The sequence below is a fragment of the Prionailurus viverrinus genome, chromosome B2 (assembly GCF_022837055.1).
Source record: "Prionailurus viverrinus isolate Anna chromosome B2, UM_Priviv_1.0, whole genome shotgun sequence".
Taxonomy (NCBI): domain Eukaryota; kingdom Metazoa; phylum Chordata; class Mammalia; order Carnivora; family Felidae; genus Prionailurus; species Prionailurus viverrinus.
The window spans coordinates 92,173,766-92,195,453 of record NC_062565.1 but is presented as its reverse complement, the minus strand read 5'-3'; the positions used below and the strand labels follow the sequence as shown (position 1 = coordinate 92,195,453).

Here is a 21,688-nt window from a genome sequence, read left to right as displayed (position 1 = left end):
GTCAAAACAATCTTAAAAAAAATAATAATAATGGACTCACATTTCCTAATTTCAAAGTTTACTAGAGCATTCAAGATTGTGTGGTATATAGATTAGAGGAATAGACTTAAGATTCCAGAAGTAAATCCTTATGTTTATGAACATTTGGGTTTTCAAAAGAGTGTCAAAACTATTCAATGGAGAAAGAATTGTGTTTTCAACAAATGGTGCTGAGACACCTGGATATTGACATGCAAAGGAGTAAGTTGTCCCTGTTACTCACATCATACACAATAATTAACTCAAGGTGGATCACAGACCTACATGTAAGAGTTAAAATTATAAAGGCCTCAGAAGAAAATGTAGTATTAAATCTTTGGCCTCTTAGGTAAAAAAAGTCTTCTTAGATGTAATAGTAGTATCACAAGCAACTAAAGAAAAATATTTAAATCAGATTTCATCAAAATTAAAAATTTTTGTGCATCAACGGACATAATTAAGATAGTTGAAAGACAATCCAAGAATGAAAGAAAGCATTTACATAGCATATTTCTGATGAGCTATTTGTACCTAAGAAGTGTAAAGAACTTTTAAAATTCAATAAAAAGATAAATAATCCAATTTAAAATTGAGCAAACAAGCTGACTACATATTTCTCCAAAGACATACAGATGGCCAATGAGCACATATAAAAATGCTCAATATCATTAGTATCAGGGAAACACAAATCAAAACCACAATGAGACACCACTTCATCCTCAACAGAATGGTTATTATCAAAAAGGTAAAAAGTGTTGGTGAGGATGAGAAGAAAACTAGAATCCTCTATACACTGTTGATGGTAATGTTAATTCATGCATCCATTTGGAAATCTGTCTAGGAATTCCTCAGTGAGCCAAACATAGAGTTATCATGATTCAGCAATTGTATTTCTAGATACGTACCCAAGAAATATGAAAACATATGTCCATTCAAAAACATGTATATAAATATTCATAGCAGCACTATTTATCATATTCAAAAAGTGTGGTAAGAACATGTAAGATCTCCACTTTTAGCAACTTTAAGTACATATTATAGTATTATTAATTATGATGTTAATTATGTATTCGACTCTTTTAAATGCCTTATATCCACCATGTTAACGAGTGAATAGAAGATGCAGAAGTTTTCCTTCACAGTTCAAGAGTAATAATAACAGAGTACATTTAGAAGTAAATAAAGATTATGGATTTCCAGTTAAAAAGCATTTGAATAACTATGCCCAATAATTTCTCTAGTCACATCACAGTACATTATATTAATATGCTAAGATACACCAAAAGATGTATCCCAACATGGAAAATTAACACAGACATCTTACTGCTGGAGTCTGAGAGAAATTTCTTTTTCTTTTTTTTTAATTTTAAATTGTTTTTTTTGTTTTTTTTATTTTTATTTTAGAGAGAAAGAGAGAGGGAGAGAGAGCATGAGCCGGGGAGAGGGGCAGAGGAAGGGTGAGAGAGAGAGAGAGAGAGAGAGAGAGAGAGAGAGAGAGAGAATCTCAAGCAGACTCCATGCTCAGCAAGCCTAATATGGGGCTTGATCCTGCGACCCTGGGATCATGATCTAAGCTGAAATCTAGAGCTGGACGCTCAACAAACGGAGCCACCTAGGCATCCCTGAGAGAAATTTCTTTTAACTACAAAGATGCTTCAACTGTATTACAAATAAATCAATGCCCACGCTTATTAGAATAAAATGCTGCTGCCGAGTTGAAAGGACATAGGCACAACATTGTTTCCACCTGTACACGATACTCCTTGTAAATTCTCTTTGTCCGATAAACAGCCATTCTTTGTTTTTGTGGATACTAATTTTGAGAGGCAGAGTATGTTTCCTGGTTCTCACTATTGTCTGGACTTCTGTGTTAATTTAGGGGCTACAAATGCTAGAAAATAACTGGGCAAGCAGTGATAAGAGGGGATTATCTGCCAGAGATAGGGGTGGGAGGGAGGCAGGTGATTGAGTAGTCCTCATTTGTCATGGAAATGTTGGGCCAACTAGAAAAGCAGAAGCAGAGTTTCTTCTCTGTTCAGAATGCTAGAAAGCTAGAGACTCTGACAGTAGGAGAACTCTAAGAAAAAAAGAAAAAACAAAAACAAAAACAAAAACAAAAACAAAACACTTTTGGATACTGAAAATTGGACTACAAACTATACATGCAATCCTGCTTTCAAGCTGTAGTGGATACAGAGATTTGTTCAACTGGTTTGTGGTCTAGATCAAATCACCATCAAATTCTTCTCACTTAGATTGAGGAAAACCAAAAACCGTTCGAGTAGGATCAATTAATATAGAAAGAAGTGTCATCTTGGTAATTCAAAGAAAAAAAACATATTTCTGAAAATGACTTATCAGTAGCGACAGGAGAAAAATGTGGGAACATATTTTTCAGTCCCAATGTGATCTAAGACTAAGATTTATAAAACAGCTGGAAACTCATAAAGTGAAACAGGTTGGGAATTTAAGTTTGTACAATGTGAGATATTAGTGAAAAAAACTAAAACATACTACCATTTTTAATCTTCGGTTATTGAAAATATGGCAACCATTTCTTTTATGAGAATTTTGAGTAGAGTTAACAGTTCTGTAAATTTTTTTAAAAATTATGTTTATTTTTGAGAGAGAGAACACGAGTTAGGGATGGGCAAAGAGAGAGGGAGGCACAGAATCAGAAGCAGGCTCCAGGCTCTGAGCTGTCAACACAGAATCCCACATGGGGCTTGAACCCACAAACTGTGGGATTGTGACCTGAACAGAAGTCAGGCGCTTAACCAACTGAGCCACCCAGGCAACCCTTATAAGTGCCCTCCTTAACACCCATCACGTATTTAGCCCATCCCCCACCTGCCTCCCCTCCATCAATCTTCAGTTTGTTCTCTATAGTTAAAAGTCTTTTATGTTTTGCCTCCCTCTCTTTTCCCCCCTTTCCTTATGTTCATCTATTTCATTTCTTAATTTCCACACATGAGTGAAATCATATGGTATATTTATTTCTCTGCCTGACTTATTTCACTTAGCATAGTACACTCTAGCTCCATCCACGTCATTGCAAATGGTAAGACATCATTACTTTTAGAAGGCTGAGTAATATTCCATTGTACCTATATACCACATCTTCTTTATCCATTCATCAATCGATGGACATTTGGGTTCTTTCCAAATTTGGCTATTGTTGGTAATTCTGCTATAAACATCTAACAATCTTTTTAAATTCTTGGAACATTTGACTCTGATTTCAGGCAACTAATTTCATTGATTATCTTGTTACTGTTAAGAGAAACTGTCTGTCAAATTCACTATGCTTTTCCTGAGAATGTTTCTTGATAATGACTTTGTTGTTGTTAAAAATCTTTTTATGTAACAAACAGCTTTTCCACTTAGCTCTGCCTCAGTAAGTTGCAATTGCCATTTATGGTGAAATCTGTAACATGCCTTCACCCAGACTTTTATTCTTTACTGTTCCAGTTGTATTTGCTTCTCCATTTCTACTCAATTCTGCTTCAATACTATACCTTCATTTTAAATTTGAAAACTCGCCCATATGTACTTTTTAAACTAGAAAAATAATTTAATTATACTTTGTTTAAAATAACAGTATATATTTCAATTGAATTGCCAGTTGAGGCTTACATAGTTATCATTGTAACTTGTGTCATAATATGCATAGACTGCTAAACAAACACATTACAATGTTACATCAGTACACAGAATAAATAATTTGAACTGAATCAATCCATTGCCACTGATATCAATGATGTGTTTATGAGCAATACTAAAAATGACACAGGCACTGACCACATGCTCTATAATACAATATCCAACATGACACAAAATTGAAAACAAATATATAATTTTGTGTTTAATGGAAAAATGTCTTGCACTGCCTCAGGTTCAAATTTTCCCAATTAAATCAATTAAAATTAGATAAAATTTAAAATTTGTTCCAATTACAGAATGAATAAGTAATGGGGGTGAAAAGTACAGCATAGGGAATATAGTCAATGGTGTTGTAATAGTGTTGTGTGGTGGCATGTGGTAGCTGGACTTGGGGAGAGCACGGCATAACGTATGGACTTATCTAATCACCATGCTGTCCCCCTGAAACTAATGTAATATTGTATATCAACTATACTTCGATTTAAAACAAGAAATTTTGTTCCTTGGTTGCACTAGCCACATTTCATGTATTAAGAGACATTCACATTTTAGTGAAAGCCATAACAAAACAAAACTCCGGACCTATTTGTTAGCCTGAGATAGTGAAATTTCTCTGAAGTGTTTTGTAGCGAACTACTGACACGGACACTGTTAAAAGTATTCCCAAATTCAAAGAAAGAAGGTCAGGCAAAACACTCAAGTGTTTCTTTTGAGCTAGTAACAGTAGATCACTGCACACTCATTTTTAAGAGATAGCAGGTATAATAAATTAGGCCTGAGATTTGGAAAGAAACAAGGGTTAATAAGGAGTGAGAAGGATGGTAAGATAGCTATTGCCTGTCTACTGACAACACACATAAAAAAAGGAAGAGTTTAGCTACCATTTTTATTTTCAAAGTACAATTAATTTTGTTCTTCTGGCCATAAGAGTTTTACTCTAAGAACTACATCTTTAGGGCATCAGTGTAGAAATAAATGGAAGCGCAACTTGCAATGATTGGGCCCCGGAGAAAAAGCAGCTCTGAAAGTGAAGCCCAGCAGGCTGATGCCCATGCACAAGCTACTTCATTATGATGAAGGTTACATCCCATGATCTCAGGACTCCTGTTTTCAAAAAATTACTTCTCAGACACATTTAAATAAAGATGTCTTTCTGACTTTGGAAGTTACCCTCCTGCTAATGCTAGTTTACTTGACTTCTTTAGAATAAATTTTGCTGGTTTTCTTAAAGTCACCTCTATTATTTTAACTCATAAACATAAATTGCTCTAGTGTTTTCCCTGGATTCCAAGGCAGATCTCTATCAGGAACATCAACATCTTCTTCAACATCATCAACATCATCATCTTCATCATCATCGTCATCAAATTTGGGTAGTCGTTTATCAAACATCTTCCTAAAGATTAGGATGTATCAGGTAGATCTAAAAATTGTTATTTTTAGACATGTTCCTTTCTTAGTCATGGCCTCAAGTCATTTTCTTCTATTTTGACAATATGGATACCTTGTTGTTGTTGCTGCTGCTGCCGCTATTGTTGTTGTTTTTGTATTTTATTCTTTAAAGAAAGGCAGACTGCCACATGCAGCACCTCATTTGATGTGTCTGGGGTCTTGGAAGCTTGACCACCCTATGTTCTCCTACTAATGGACTTTGAGAGCCTGTTTGGAGGTTCTAGCAGGGAGTGCAGCTGTTCGTTTACCCTCGACCAAAGAAAGTCCTCCTCTACTGGGGAAAGTCACCCTCGTTTCCTCTTGTACCCAGCACACAGCTTTGGGAGGGGCGCACATGGAGCGGTGGGGGAGAGAGATACCTGCCTAGCCAGTCAGATCAGCTGAATCAACTCCAGGGATCAATGGGGTGCTATGTCGCAGCCAGACCGTCATCACCCCCAACTAATATGGATTCCTAATTTACTCCACTAAAATATATTTGCTAGAGTTAGGCTGGGTTAGTTTCTTCTAGTGTTGGAAGAAAAGGCTGATACAATAAAAATATCTGTATGTGAATACCTAAAAAATATGAGCTAACATAGACTCCCTTGACACTAGCTTATCTTGGGCATCCTAGAATAACTGAGGAATGGAATTCCAGACTACATGCATTCAATGTCAACTCTATGTGACAGTACAGCCATGCAAGTGTTCTTTTTCATTTATAGACATGGAAAGACTGAATAAACTACAGCTAATGTAGATAAAGAAAGATATTTCTATAATCATTCTTCTAAATATAAGTAAATATGGCTCAACAGAAAAAGGTTAACAACTACTCCTATATATTTCTATTACAAGATTTTTTTTCTTTTTCACTTGAAGAAAAAAATTATATTAAGAAGTCTAAACAGACAACCTTAAAACTATCTCTCTACCAATTTTCCTTCAAGGTTTGATTAAAAGCATTTATTAAATTTAATATATGAAAGCATTAAATTTCTGATAGTTTAATGCAACAAACATTGAAAATCAATATCTCAATTGTTATCTGAGGTATTTAGGATATAAATGATTTCTTTGCTATGCATGTGTGTTTATATACAAACATATTTTGAAAGTTAGTGGGAGCATCTGGGTGGCTCAGTTGGTTAAGCGTCCGACTTCCGCTCAGGTCACGATTTCACAGTTAGTGAGTTAGAGCCCCATGTAGGGCTCTGTGCTGACACCTCAGAGCCTGGAGCCTACTTCGGATTCTGTCTGTCTGTCTGTCTGTCTCTCTCTCTCTCTATTCTCCTCCTCTTACAGTCTGCCTCTCCCTCCCTCTCTCTCTCTCTCTCTCTCTCTCAAAAATAAAATAAACAATAAAAAGAAGTTTGCAATGACTAGGTGAATGGGTTTGGAAATAGCAACTGGCTTTTTGTTTTAGACTTTATCTCAAGAAAAAAAATATTTCTGAAAGTATCATGAACACATTCTTATAACCCTATTTTACTGATAATGAAACTCAGTATATGTGCTGCCAAAGTGAACATGCTGATAATGAATTTTTAAAGCATATTCCTGAAAAAAGTATCGCTACCTGTGTTCAGTGGAAATATGAGATATGTAAAGCTATATACAGGCTAAAAGTCTTTAACACTGAAACAAGAGAAAAACAAAATATAGTGAGAAAATACTGGAGGCTTTTGTTACAGGATATTAGGATTTGTCTTTGTAGGTTGGACTTTGACATTTTTTCCTTTGTTTTCCTAAAATTCTATAGTTCTCATGAGTCATATGCATTATTTTTATAAGAGAAAAAGAAACTTGCTAAAATTACAATGGTTAATATTTATGGAGAGGAAGAGCAATTAAAAATGGGAGTTCTTCTATTTAAGCATTAATTCTGAGCATGAATTGTTTGTCAAAGTAAATCTCACACATTAATAAAAAGACCGTTAATTAAAAAACCATTAATAAAAAGATCATTAATTAAAATTGGATGTATGGATGGAGCTGGATTCATGATGCATTTTATCTTTTCAGCAGTGCAAGAGATTAATCTAGAATATTTTTTAATAATCTACAATCAAGATTAAATCACAAATCAAACATAAATGTAATTGAGTACCAGCTTTTGGCATTAAGCATAGGTAAACTGGATGTATTTCCAGGAATGCAAGCATTCATTTGGAGGGAAATGGTTTTATCTGCTACAGAGTTTATCAGTTCAACTATTAAGCGCCTTAAAATAAGAATAGCAGTAAGCACACACTGGGAGTTTATTACATGTTTAGTGCTTTATGTAAACAATCTATAAAACAGGTAATTAAACCCCCAGTTTAGCTATAAAAAGACAGAAGCCCTAGTTAGTTAAGTAAATCCCTAACAAGTGATATATATGATTTCATGACACAACCTAGTTTATGCATTTAATCATTTTGTTAAACTGCATTGTATTGATTCAACAATCATTTATATCCACTATTAATGCTACTTTCTAATTATTTGGTCTTTATTTAATTGTTTTTGTAATAAATTATAATGAAGCATAAACTCCCAGTGTTCTGAAAGCAGTCAAGGGACCTACAAAGCAAACTAATTTATTGTGTAACCTCTAATTAGTTGTAATTACAATATTTAATAAAGGAAACACCTACCTTTAGAGACAATCAAATCTTTTCACTGAACTCCACTAGTGTTGTGGTATATACAATAGGCTAATGATAATCAAAAGCATTATTCAAATGCTATCAGGAAAAATAAAATTACAATTTATTGCCAGCCCTGAACTATTATTCCACTAGAACAGATTTAATATGGAAACTGGGTATAAGAAAAATAAATCATGTAACCATTCATAATTTAATTCCAATTAAAGTAGCATATCTTATTCCTATAGAACACACTCACTCATGATTGTGCATACAGGTGCAGACACATTCCCTCATCTGTAAAGTTCTTTACTTATGAAACTGCTAAGGACTCTCTCTGAACACAGGAGGTCAATGAAAGTGCTTAACAGTATGCATTAGATATTTACAACTCTAGGCACTGTCAAAGTCAATAATATCCCAGCAAAAGAACTTGAATTACTTCAGAATCTGACCTCTTTATGACAAAGACATTTAGCATTAATGTTTAATCTAGCCAATATTGCTTTTTGAAAAGCAATATTTTTGAGGAATCTATTATATTCAGTTTGCAACTATCAACACCTCTAAAATTTATTTTGGGGGCGCCTGGGTGGCTCAGTCAGTTAAGCGTCCGACTTCGGCTCAGGTCACGATCTCGCGGTCCCTGAGTTCGAGCCCCGCGTCCGGCTCTGTGCTGACAGCTTGCAGCCTGGAGCCTGCTTCTGATTCTGTGTCTCCCTCTCTCTCTGCCCCTCCCCCGTTCATGCTCTGTCTCTCTCTGTCTCAAAAATAAATAAACGTTAAAAAAAATTAAAAAATAAATAAATAAAATTTATTTTGTCTTTTTTCCAATCTATTGGGGTAGAGAAAGGGTATAAAAAAGAAAGGATGCTTTATGAGCTGTGTTTGCTATTGGTGAATATGAGTGATGAAGTAATAAGATGATTTACTATCAGAAGGGCTGATAATCCTACATTTTGCACACTTCCAAGGGGGAAAAGCAGTTCTGTTTTGTCTTTAAATGAAAGTCTATACAGCAAAGATGGAAGCAGTAGTAACAGTAAACCTCATTTTGCTTTATGATATAATGAGAGAACCTACTTAACTACATATAATGTCTTTAATCAGCTCTTAATATCAAAGAACAAAGTGGTATTTTTGCTATTAGGACTTTTGGAAAAGAGATAGGAAAACAAATGAACAAAAGAATGTTCAGCTGACCAAATGTGATAATTAGCTTAAAGTGTATTTGCAACAACAGAAAATAGCACACACACCCCCACCAAAAAAAAAAAAAAAAAGAAAAAGACATCATGGTGCATGAAAAATCAAGAACATTAACTGCCAAGGGCGTAAGGGTATTCTGGATTAAGTACAAGTTTCACAGTATTCACTTTAGCTAATGGATAATCTAAAAGGATAATATGTTTTTGTTGATACTCTAAAGTTTGATTCCCCCTTACAAACACACACACACACACACACACACACACACACACACACACTAAACATGATTAATAGATCTTTCTTAGCCACAATCCCAATTAAAATAATTTCCTCAAATAATTTACAAAGCAGAGAAACTGGGTGTTTTGTTTGTTTGTACATTTGTTTTAGAAATACCGAATGATGCTTTTATGCTGCAACTTACATAGAAGAGAAGTTTTCATCTTAACCTTTTAACTAACAAATAAAACATTACAAGTTTTAAGTGACAATTTTTATATTTATCTAAGCCTATATTTTTATGTCCAAAAATATGCCTTTCCAAGTCCCTTGCAAATTGTTGCCTAACCGGTGGCTATAAACTCTTACAGTGACAATTATCCATTATGCAGTACTTGACAGGCCAGCTCTATGTTGCTCTATTAACTGACTTTGAGTTTTCTCACTCCCTGTGGGGCCCTCTAGCCTAAGATTGATGAGGTGCAATGTGGTGTTTGAGCTGCCATGCTGACTTGACAAACAGCAAGAGTGGTCCCTGCACAGAGTGGAGGAGGGAGGGCAGAAGAGAGACAGAACCACAGTGTATCCTGGAATGACAACAGCCTCATGCACTTGCCTTTCAAGGCAATTAAAACATTGTTTCTCAGATTTTACACTTCAGTCAAACACAAAACTTCTTTCTTCAATTAGAGTCCCAAAGCTTCATTGGTACATATTGAAAATTAGAGAGGGATTAAACTTTTGTCCCTCAGACATTTTAGAGAAGCGGAGATAAAAGTTGCTGCTCTTTCGAAGTTTAAATACACTGAAACTCTAATAACTTCTTATAATTCCCCAAATGGTGTTATCACTTACTTTTTAACTATTGAATTCACTCTGGCAGAGCTAAGGTAATAAAACCCATCATCATCTAATTTTCCCAGACAGCTTGATAGAACCAATGTTCTTAGTATAGATAAAGTGTAATGAAGCACTTTCTTTCCCATAGGAAAGTCTTCAACTCATATGCTTTGATGCCAACTAGCCTTCACATCTGCTGTTTCACCATTGATAGCTGTAACTTGGCATGCTAAACTAGTGTCTGATGAAGCAGCTTTACTCAAAGGCACCATTTTATTTCTTGCAATGGGAACATAGTAAAATGGTGTTGGTTTCCTGTAGGCCTTATGCAAATCCCTGTAATAAACATAGGATCAGGCCTCACATACAATAAATTGTGTGTTAGTGAGGATGGGGGAGAGAGACAATCTCCCTGGGTGAAAGTAACCCCCTTACTATGCCAATAATTTAAATGTATTATAAAAAATTGGTTTAAATATTAATTTCAAACATGACTAATATCAAAACCATATTAGATACTAATAAAAATATAACAACACTTTTAAAATACCAACTTTGCTTTTTTAAACAAAATTTTGCTATTTAACCTAATGTTAACATTGATCCATTACCTATAACTCGTATCTTAAAAGCAATAATGAAGAAAAAAATATTTGGGAGAAAAGAGAAATGGTATGGCTACAAAAATCTTTGCTAAGATATTTCTTTTAGATTTCTAGAAAAGCTGCCTGATGAAAAACAAAGAAAACATCAACTTAGACAGATGAGTATTTCAGTAACAATATTAATCACTAATCTAAACTGACTGCTAGGATACATTGGTGTTCGATCATGTAAAGCTTTCAGGGTTTGTTTCATTAAATATGCAGAGAAATCAAAACAATAAACCAGATTATATGTGAACTTGAATACATGAAACAAAGAATTCAAAATAAAGTTTCTATTTTTTCTATGTAATCGTTGAGTCATTACTTAATTACTAACTTGCAAGCAAGTTGGCAAGAACAGTTTTTGGATTGGAAACTTAAGTATATCTGGTTTTCCATCACCCACATTAGAGCCATGTGTGATGAGAATTTGGTTTCAGTATAGATATGCAGAGGGATAATGAGGAATTCCAAAGGAACACAAAAAAAGATATCAATTAGAATTGTGTAATAATTTGCCCCCACCAGTTAACATAGGTGCATTCTTTCCACAAGGAAGGAGTGACAGTAGTTCACCAAATACTACAGAATAATCCTGTCAGCTCAGGAAACAAAACTACAGGAGCCCAAATCTCAAACTGTTGTGCAGAATCTAACTCGATATATAATTACAAAGTAAGGTACTTCTCTGCTTCTTAATCTGGTCCCAGTTATAAACACAAAAGCCACATATATAATAATCCTTCCAAGACTTTAATATGCCTGCGTACTGGTCTCTAATTTCTCCTCCCTCCCGCACAGTGGAAGAACCTGCAATAAGACTTACAAAGAAAAGGTGAATGTATTCACTCCCTAGTTACCACAGAATATATATTTTCTCAACTTTTACTCAGAGACACAACGAAGGTCAGGATTTACTCCACCATAATTCCCTGAGAAAGGAGAAAGCTCTAGCTGTCTTCATCCTGCTACAAGTCAATCCTTATGCCTACCAACTGGGGACTTCCAGGAACAGTGTCAGAAATGATGTAATTAGATTATTCACTCTCAGCAAATCTCTTTTGAACAAAAGGTAAATAATTTGAAAGAAGTAAGAGTACATTCAACAGATTTATCATCATTTCATGCTTCTGTCTGATATTTTGTGAATTCTGGGTTTCAGAACAAAAGAATACCCAAACTAATATGAAAGAAATGAAGTAAATGCAATTAGTTATTAAATACAGATGCCAATAATGAAGGGATTATTTATATTTCAGACAGGGTTAATTTAACCCTTCCTGCACACTGGAATCACCAAAAGAAGTTATAAAAAAAAACTCAGATACCAAGAATCTCACCTCCAAATATTTTTAATTCCTTGGCTTGGAGACGGGTCTGGGCCTCAGTATTCTCTAAGAATGATTCTAATGTTCTAATGTGCAAGCAGGTTGAGACTACTGATTTGAACAAAGGGATGTTTTAAAGATTTTTGAAACTTAGTGAACGATATACCCAAATAGGACAAAATAATGACTATCCCTTGAAAAAGAAAAATTGGCGTAAAAATCAAGACTATCTTCTTGCTTGTCAGAATAACGTGATCGCCTACCACAGATAAGACCATATTCCTATATGACATCCATGCTGTCCAGTCCCAATGCTTGCAGCCCACCCACATCTACTATTTTGATAGATAAAAGACTGGCCCCATAAGCTGAAGTAGTGCTTTAACTGAGGACACGGATAAGTAGTCAGTATCGCTAGCTTTATTTATCAACAAATAAAAACTGTTAAGTCACAAAACTTTGATGCCAATATACATGTGCTCATATTAATATTCCAGTTTTAAACTAGTTTCTAGGCACAGAGACTATAGCCCCCATGTGAAACCCAAAGCTGAAATTTGAGATCTAAATTATTGAGGAGAAAAGGGCAGTGTCATTGCTAAGCATAAATTGACTCCAAGTAAAGAAACATGACTTGAAAGCAAAACTAGGTGGCAAGTTAGTAACACCTGTATAAACGGGACAACTCTTTTGCAAGCAAATATGTAAGAAATAATCCCTGTACTTACTGAGGTACGATAATGAATTTCTAATTATTATATTGTCAAAGAATCCCTCCTGGATAGTGGTGGAAAATAATTAAAATACATATAGTAGTAAATTTGGTATGCAGTGAAAGACATATCCAGTTTCTATCCACATGCAGATAAATAGTTATTGAACCCTTTCTTTGTGATGACCATACTTAACTGGGAATTTACTACATAAACTATGAAAGGCATTTAAAGAATAAGTTCTGGAGATCTAATATACAGCATTGTGATTAAAGTTAGGAATACTGTATTATAAACTTCAAAGTTGCTAACAGACTAGATTTCAATTGTGATAATGATTTGATGGAGATGTTAGCTAATGCTACAGTGATAATCATACTGCAATATATAAATTCATCAAATCAACACATTATACACCTTAAACTTAAACAAGATAAGTCAATTATATCTCAATAAAAAAATAAAATGAATTCAAAAGTCACTTTAGATTATCTTTCTCGTCGTTGTAACTATTTTAGGTCAATTTTATGCATATACAAAATGAAACTTTCAAAATATTGTACCACCAATATAGTAAGAGGAAACTAAAGACTCATTTCAGAAAAACCCTTTTGCAATGTGAAAAGTACACTACAGATGCCATTTTGAAAATTTACTTCTGCAATGTATAAATCTTTTCATGGTAAATATATTATACTTTCATTGCTACTGCTGCTTTAAATAAAAACAACAAACAAAAATTATGTTTTTGAGAAATAAAGAATAATATGAAAAATGTCTAATGAATGGTATATGTTTCTAAATCCATTTATTAAGTACATGCAGTAAACTGCCAAATTTTTTTACATTCTATCTCTCAACTCAAAAATTACTTCTGTTCTTTTGGCATTTAAGAAGCAAAACTCACTCAAGCTTTTGAAAAATCATTACAGGCATGCCACACAAGCAATTCAGGCTTAAAAACCTATACTGCCACCCCAGCATAATTTAATTTTAGAAGACCATTGAACTGATAAGCTCAGAATAAGCAGCAGATTATAAAGAACATGTTATAACTATATCTGCCCCAGTGGCTTAAAGCAAATGTTTTAGAAATTTAATATGATCAAACAGTTGGGGTCATGTGGGTGAGCCAAAATGACTAATGCACTTAATTCTTCTGAGTAATGATGGTTATGCCATCATATCTTTAGCTATTACTTTTATTGTTGATACTACGAGTCCCTTGGTTATTGCTTTCATAATTAATAAGTCACTTAACCTCTCCATGGCCCAGTTTCCTCATCTGTTAAATGAGCATAATGATAATTGCTTCCTACCTTCCTCAGGGGTTGCAGTAAAGATTAATGAGTTGGCATTTAGAAAGTACTTTGAGTTCTCCTAAAGAGGGAGACTATGCACAAAGAAAAATAAAACAAAATCCTCTGTGGCTAAGTACCAAAACATAAAACTTTTCCTCCAGATGGATTAATCCACTTGCTTATATTCCTAACACTACAACCTATACTTCCAAATAAACTGACTTTTAACCCAAAGTCAAAAATGGAAATGCCATAGAGAGCTACATATTTTGAAAAGAAAAACTTTTTTAGTTCTACAGATTAGCAAAATTTGAAAATAATCACACAATCTACCTAAAACTCTCTGTCACAGGTTTTCCATCAATGGATGCTATAGTCATTGTGCCATGGGATAACTGTACAGAATTAGGTAAAAGAAGTGAGTTGGTGCCATAAAGAGAACCTAAATACGAAACACTGATTTAGGGTCACATACTAAATTACAATGAAATCATTAGAGAGAAAATTGGGAAATAGGAATCAATGAAAATAGGGGGAAATAATATTTTTAAAGTGTGCCTTGTCGTAAGTTAAAAGATTGAAATGCAGTAATAATCTTTTGGACTTGGCCAAAGAAATGTCTACACAAAATGACAAAATATTCAAGGAATCAGCTAGTTACTTTCAGCTACATGGGATAAGGTAGTACAAGAAAGAGATCACTCATCAGAAGCACAACAAAGAGAAGGAGGAGAGGGAAGAAACAATTTAAAAGAACTGGGCTGTTTGCAACCAGTACTTAGAGGTGATATTGTAGAGTTAGAATCTGCATGGTTGGGTAATTTTAAGCATTCCTAGTCTTCAGTGTCTCAAGTCAGTAAAAGTTCTCCAAATTGTTCCAACAGGGCACCATTTCGTAATTAAAGAACAAATTATGCACGTTGCTCGAGGTACTTCGTTCAGCCCTATGAAAAAGTTAAGGCAATGCCTTGTAGATTTTCTCCTCCAGCAAAGAGCTTCTATTCCAAAGTAACAATTAGTTTAGAGAGAGGCACATTTGAAAAAGAACTGTCCCTGTGGTTTTAGATTATAAATGGACTCACTTGGATACATTTGAAGGCCACAAATGTTTAGCCAAAATGGTATTGGCAAAAGCACTGTCACCCTGGTGTAAGAGAAACAGAGTCTGTTCAAAATGTACTAAAGTCTCTGGGCTTCCAAGTTTCTAGAAATAGGACTGCTGACTTGTAAGCTAAATAAAGGTTTATGTTACACGCCACTAAGAGATTTTTGCTGTTTGTCAAGCAACATCATTGTGGCAGTCGATAACTAATAAAGCCCAAACCATATGCAAAGCCTGTGCAGGGAACTAGAGATTCAAACGTGAATGATATAGATTCAATCTCTGCTATGCAGTGTGGTATAGAAACACAGGAACCAAGAAGACAGCTTGGGTTGAAAATTCAATAGGAACCAAAGTAAAAAGTGCTCAGAGAATATAAAGGAGTACCTTACCCAAACTGAGTAGAACAGGTAGGGGAAGGATCATGAAAATTTGATAAGTGAGGCATGAATTAGTATCTAAGGAATAAAGAGAATATAACCAATTTGGTTATAAGAAGGGACAGGGATGGGAAAAAAAAATGTGTAACAGTCATTGGAGAAGGAGGTGCATCATTTACTTGTGACAAACCTGGGAGTAGCTGCAAGTGTGAGAGCAAGTGGCTATAAAAGAAGCCAGACCATGATGATGAGGCAAACAAAGGCAAGAAAAATGTAACATAAATTAAATCTCCTTACAGCTTGCAGCCCACTGACACTTACCTGAAACATGTAGAGCGTGACCTTCCTCAAAGAACTCATGGCCGCCTTACTTCCTTAATGTTTTTGTTTTATTGAAGACCAGAAGTAACCTAATCTTAACAGTAGCTAGCCCCTCAAGGTTCTGAAAGCCTTGCTTTCAAATTCCTTAGAGACTTACACTATCCCTAACTCCCTCTAACTTAAAAGTATATAATCAACCCCAGGGCAGCTCTTTCTGCCCATGGGTCCTGTCCCCATATTTAATAAAATCATCTTTTTGCACCAAAGACGTCTCAAGAATTCCTTTTTCACCATTTGCTCAAGACTCTCAACAATGAGGTGTCTACAAACACACTGAGAAGCCAGGTTTATATCCTAAAGCAAAGGGGAGAGGGCAATTTTGGAGGAATTTAAGTCACTCTGGTAGCAGCATAGAGAACAATACAGACAAAACTGGGAGAAAGAAAAGTTAAATGGTTACTACAAAACCCTAGACAGAGATGACACTCGTTTTCATAACCAGGACAGTAAACAGTAAACAGGAAACAGTAAAGGAAACAGTAAAGGAAATAGATATATAGGAGATAGAATGGACAGGTGCAGGCAGTGCTTGGAGATATAGGAAATATGTTTAAGATTTAACACAGTTCTTACCACATAAGAGATGATCGGTAATTATTTCTTGAATAAAAATTTGATATCTTACAAATGAACATGTAATTGAGAACATAAGGTGAATGGCAATACTGCCTAAAATAAGACATCTTAGTCATTAGGTTAAAAAAAGGTTAAAGTTAAGGATAAATATTTTTTATATTAAATATTTTTATAGTTCCCTTTACCTATACTTTGCAATAAATTCCCCAAAGAATTGTTAAATGCACCTCAATATACCATTTCAAACTACACAGTCTAGAAAAGAGCTCTCATAGTTTCTTTTTATTTCACTTACCAAATTACCTCCTCTTCATGACAATAATTATCAGAAGACTGAAGCAATTTCAATTAGATAAACATGATGTGATCTCTTCTTAAATCTATTTCAAAATTATTTATCCTACTGTGGGCCATAGAGACATAATTTACTTGACTATGTTTAAAATCATCCTAAATTCTGAATATTTTTAATTAGCCATGTATTTTAGTGATGCTAATATATAACCTCCGTCAAGCATTTACTAGATGGTTAGCAAACGTGTACAGCTTTCATTTAATATTCATATAATACTTTCATATTGGTCCTGTTAGTCATTCCAATGTAGAAATGAGGAGTCAGAGGTTTGCAAGGAATAGTATCTTACCTAAATACAGCCAATATGTGGTGGAGCCAGGAATCAAGCCCCAGTTTCTCTGATTTCAGATTTTTTTTTTTCATTCATAACAATTATTCTGAATTTTAGATTTTATTATCAGAAGCATTAAGTGATATGCATTGTATGTTTGATACTGTTTAAATTTCTTACAATATACGGCAGAACTTCTTAAAATAACCATAAAAAAGGTATCTCCTTTGACACCATCTTTTTTGGAAGGACAGACTGTATTTGTATACATAGCAAGCTTGAGATTTCAGGTAGACCAAACCCAGAGAGAGAATTGTCAGGAATTGGAAAACCTGAGTCATGCGTTGCATAGAAGCAAAGTGATTCAGCATCACTTTGTAAAACATAGGACTCACTTTGAAAATACAGGGATTCTCAAAAGAAACCATAACACCTACAGGCTCTCACTGAGTTATTTTTGAACATGTGATCTGTATGTATTCATTCTCCTAATCTTTATACTTCGGGAGAAAAGAATGTGCTTGTTGCTTAGAAACATTCTGTGTAGTGTTCAGCTCTGGGGTAAGATTTCAGTTGTACTACACCAAGTCCCCAGATTCCGAGAAGGAGGTTTTGACAACTCCTTTATTGTTTTTCAATGAAATCCCTGGGCCTTCAGCTATTTTATCATTAAAATATGATTAAGAATATATATTGGTGATGTCATACAGTTTTCTGCTGTTTATAAAGAATAACTCTGAAGAACTACCATCTGCTCAATTTTGAGTTACTTTACCAGTCATGACTTTACATTTATCCCTGGGAAGAATGCGCATGGAGTGTAATGGATATAAAAGAAGAGAAGAAAGAACTCTTCTTGAAGACAATATACACGTAAGCTCAATAAACAAAGTCAAGCATGTTCTTTGGAAAAAGGATTATTTAATATTAGAGAATGGCATAACTCTGTGCTTTTGCAATACTGAGGACTTACCCCTTTAAGGTCAGGTATCTTGAGCCAGCTCTTCTTGCTTGTAGTAACAAAATTATACCATGCTTTAAAATAATTTTCTGGAACTGAGCATTCCAGAACAATTAACTAACAGCAGGGTCTTGTTAAATTTGTAAAAACAAGATGGAAATTCCTTTAGAAATCAGTGCCTTAAGGGTGCTTCCTAGAGTGTTTGTATGCATTGCTGTTAATTAAGAAATAAAAGAATGGTATCAAATGTAAATAGAATACACACACTAGTCCCTGGTTCATTGTGAAGTTGCAAAATGAGCATGCAATTACTATAATTCCAGATTGTTAAGGAATATATATATTTTTAAATTTTATACCCATGGCTGGTATAAGTGTATAATTTAACAAACTAAAATATGAGGTTGAAATTAGTATCATTTAGGGGTACACTAAAATAAAGAGAAGTCAATATTTAATGTATTCTTTTAAATTCTAATTTTTTTCCTAATTTTAAAGTAAGAATTCAGCATGTGATAAAGTTATCAACATAAGGTAATTGTCAACTTAGTGATTATCACTGTGTGGTTTTTACTGTGATTAGTATGGATTCCAGAAGGCCTTAATTCTACAGAAAGAATGTCTGTGCTGTTGGAAACAGAAAATTGTTCTATGTCAATTTTCTCCTGGTGCTATAGGTACCCTTGCATGTGAGAGAGAAAACAAGGGCTGAAAGAGTAAGAAGAAAAGTCAATAGCAAAGAAAAGTGAAGGTAGGCAAAAAAAAAAAAAAGAAACGAATACTGTATAATTTACCTAAAAAAATTAAAATTAAAAAATTATTTGAAAGTTTTTAAAAAGAAAGAGAAAATTGAAAAGACTGAAAAGACAAAATAAAGGGGGAGAGAATAAGCTGAAAGATAAGAAAAAAATAATTTTTTAAGTTGATTTTCTAGAGATAAACCTTGCTCATGGTACAAAAGAACTTTGAAACAAGATATTTGAGTCTTCTGGAATATAAAAAATAAAATGAAAACTCTGATGTATTTTTGAAACAGAAATAGTAACTTCTGATGTCAATCAAATCACTTGGTTTAGATACTTGGTGTTTTTTAATAAACTCTATTCAAAAGTCTCTTGAATACTATAATAATTTTAATGCATCCCACATTCACTCCCTACAAAGTTACTGACACATACAATGTGCATTTAGCATTTCAACAGATGATTTCCTTTTCTAAAAAAAAAAACAAAAATAAAACAAAAAAAAAATAAAAACAAAAAACAAAAAAACGCTATATAAGAAAAGCTATCTTTATTAATTCTGAATATTCAATGGGGAAAATTGATCAGTTGTAATTAATATAGTCAAATGGCACTTACTGATCATAATATTTTGCTCATTTTGGTTACTCAACAAATTTGATTAAATAATAATGATTTTCCAAATAAATGTAAAAATACACATTTTAAGCTTTCGTCTAGCCGTATGAGATATTCACTCTGAAAATAATTACATTTTAAGAATTATATAGATTTGACTAAACAATCAACCTATCTCATTCTTTGGATATTTATGTCCTCCAGAACTCTAGAAAAAGAGATGATTTAGTTTTGTGAGAATTTTTACAACAAAAATTATATAATTTTTGGCAAAGTTTGTGTTTTAAGTAGCATAAAACCCAGTTCCATGATTGTTGATATAGTCATCCAACTAAACTATGATCTCCTTAAAAGTGAGAAATAGATGTTATTTGCTCTAGAAGACCAATATGTAATGCAATTTCTGGTACTCAACAGGTACGTGATGAATGTTTGATGAGAGAATTTATTTTATAGTTTGATTCAACTATTTAAAAAAGTTACCACTTCTGCATACTTAAACTTCCTATTACATTTGTATGAACAGTGAAGGAAAATACCAATGCTTAAAATTTTGCCTGACATACAAAGAATTTAAAAAGACTTAGTACACTTAGCATAAGTCATACAGAGAAAGACAGATACCACGTTTTCAGTCTTACGTGGATCCTGAGAAACTTAACAGAAGACCACGGGGGAGGGGAAGAAAAAGAAAACAAAGGTTAGAGAGGGAGGGAGCCAAAACATAAGAGACTCTTAAAAACAGAACAAACTGAGGGTTGATGGGGGATGGGAGGGAGGAGAGGGTGGGTGAGGGGCATTGAGGAGGGCACCTGTTGGGATGAGCACTGGGTGTTGTATGGAAACCAATTTGACAATAAATTGCATATTAAAACAACAACAACAATAACAACATCAAAACAAAACAAAAAGACTTGGTACAATATAAAAGAAATTACGAAGTGATATTGACTCCCTGAAGTGAAATCACCCAATTTAGAGTACTGTATTTTGGCCCAATGAGATCAGCTGGAGTAAGAAGAAAGGGAAAATAAAGAGGGTAAGATACTCTATATGCCTGGAACCTGGTTCAAGCACTTTCCATTCCAGTGTTCCACAGGACTGTCCCTCTGGAAACCATTATGAGTTCAGTGGTATAGCTCCTTTTCAAACTCTGTGCCTTACAGAACATTAGATGAATGTGCATCAACAAGAATTGTTTTGGCTTATTTCTATCATTTATTTTCCTTCTTTTTCTGTAGGCTTGTAAACAAGCCTTGTTTCACCTTAACAGAAAGAAATGTGTATATAAGAATATTATGTATGTATGTAATCATTCTATTCCTCTGGAAGAGCTAAGCCTGGTAGAGTCTGAATCTAATACTATTTAATATATATTAACAAATATATATTAATATATAATCAATACATTGTATTAATATATTCATTACATTAGGCATATATTGATATATATTATATATTAACTATATTATGTTTAATGTAATTAATATACTAATATATTAATATATACTAATAAATGTATAGACATTTACATTCAAAGATAAAACCTTGTTGAGAAAAAAAAATGTTGCCATGGGCAGAATTGCCTTCGGACAAAAAGGGAATACTTGCAAAGCAAGAACTCCTTGCCATTTGCAAGTATTAAAATGTTTTGCCTTAATGACCGTGTATTTAGTTGTACACATACCCCTCCATCCCCTGAGGAACCTGATTATTTTTTACTATTGATTATTATTGATTGTTGATTATTGAGGATTATTGACTATTGATTATTCTTCACAAATTACAGTGTTGCTACATCCTTACATCCATTAAGAGAGGGAGATTTGTTTGCACTCTATCATTTTAATATGTAAATTGTAGACAATCAGTAGGACTTACCTTGAAAAAAGTCATGGTTGCACCATCCTCCACCGCACCATACTCTATCTTGGTTTGTTTAGCTAAATCATCAGCAGAGTCAATAGGGGATTCCATGCGCTCCACTGTCAGAAAGGCGGCTAAGTTAGCAGTATACGAAGAAATGATGATAAGTGTGAAAAACCACCAAATGCCTCCCACTATCCTGGTGGAGAGCGCTTTGGGCATGAGCTCAGAACCTAACAGAGATTGGGGGGAAAAGGTGAAACGAATACAGAGAATTTGATCAGCAGTCAGGTACTTTTGGTCACAGTGGCAGAATGGAATCACTGTGTAATAAAAGCTTAAATCATAGGTTCACACATTGCTTTAGAAAGCAAGCAACAACCATTGGGAGAGCAGAGGCTAATTTCAGATAATAAACCATCTCTTAGGA

General features: G+C 34.1%; 1 protein-coding gene across 1 annotated transcript in view; it reads right to left on the bottom strand.

The window, feature by feature from the left end:
* GRIK2 (glutamate ionotropic receptor kainate type subunit 2) overlaps window positions 1-21,688 on the bottom strand; it is a 652,272-nt gene that overhangs the window by 106,958 nt on the left and 523,626 nt on the right. Inside the window, exon 13 of the mRNA XM_047859025.1 lies at window positions 21,274-21,491. Coding sequence (XP_047714981.1) covers window positions 21,274-21,491 — 218 coding nt within the window. The remainder of the gene's footprint in view (window positions 1-21,273; window positions 21,492-21,688) is intronic.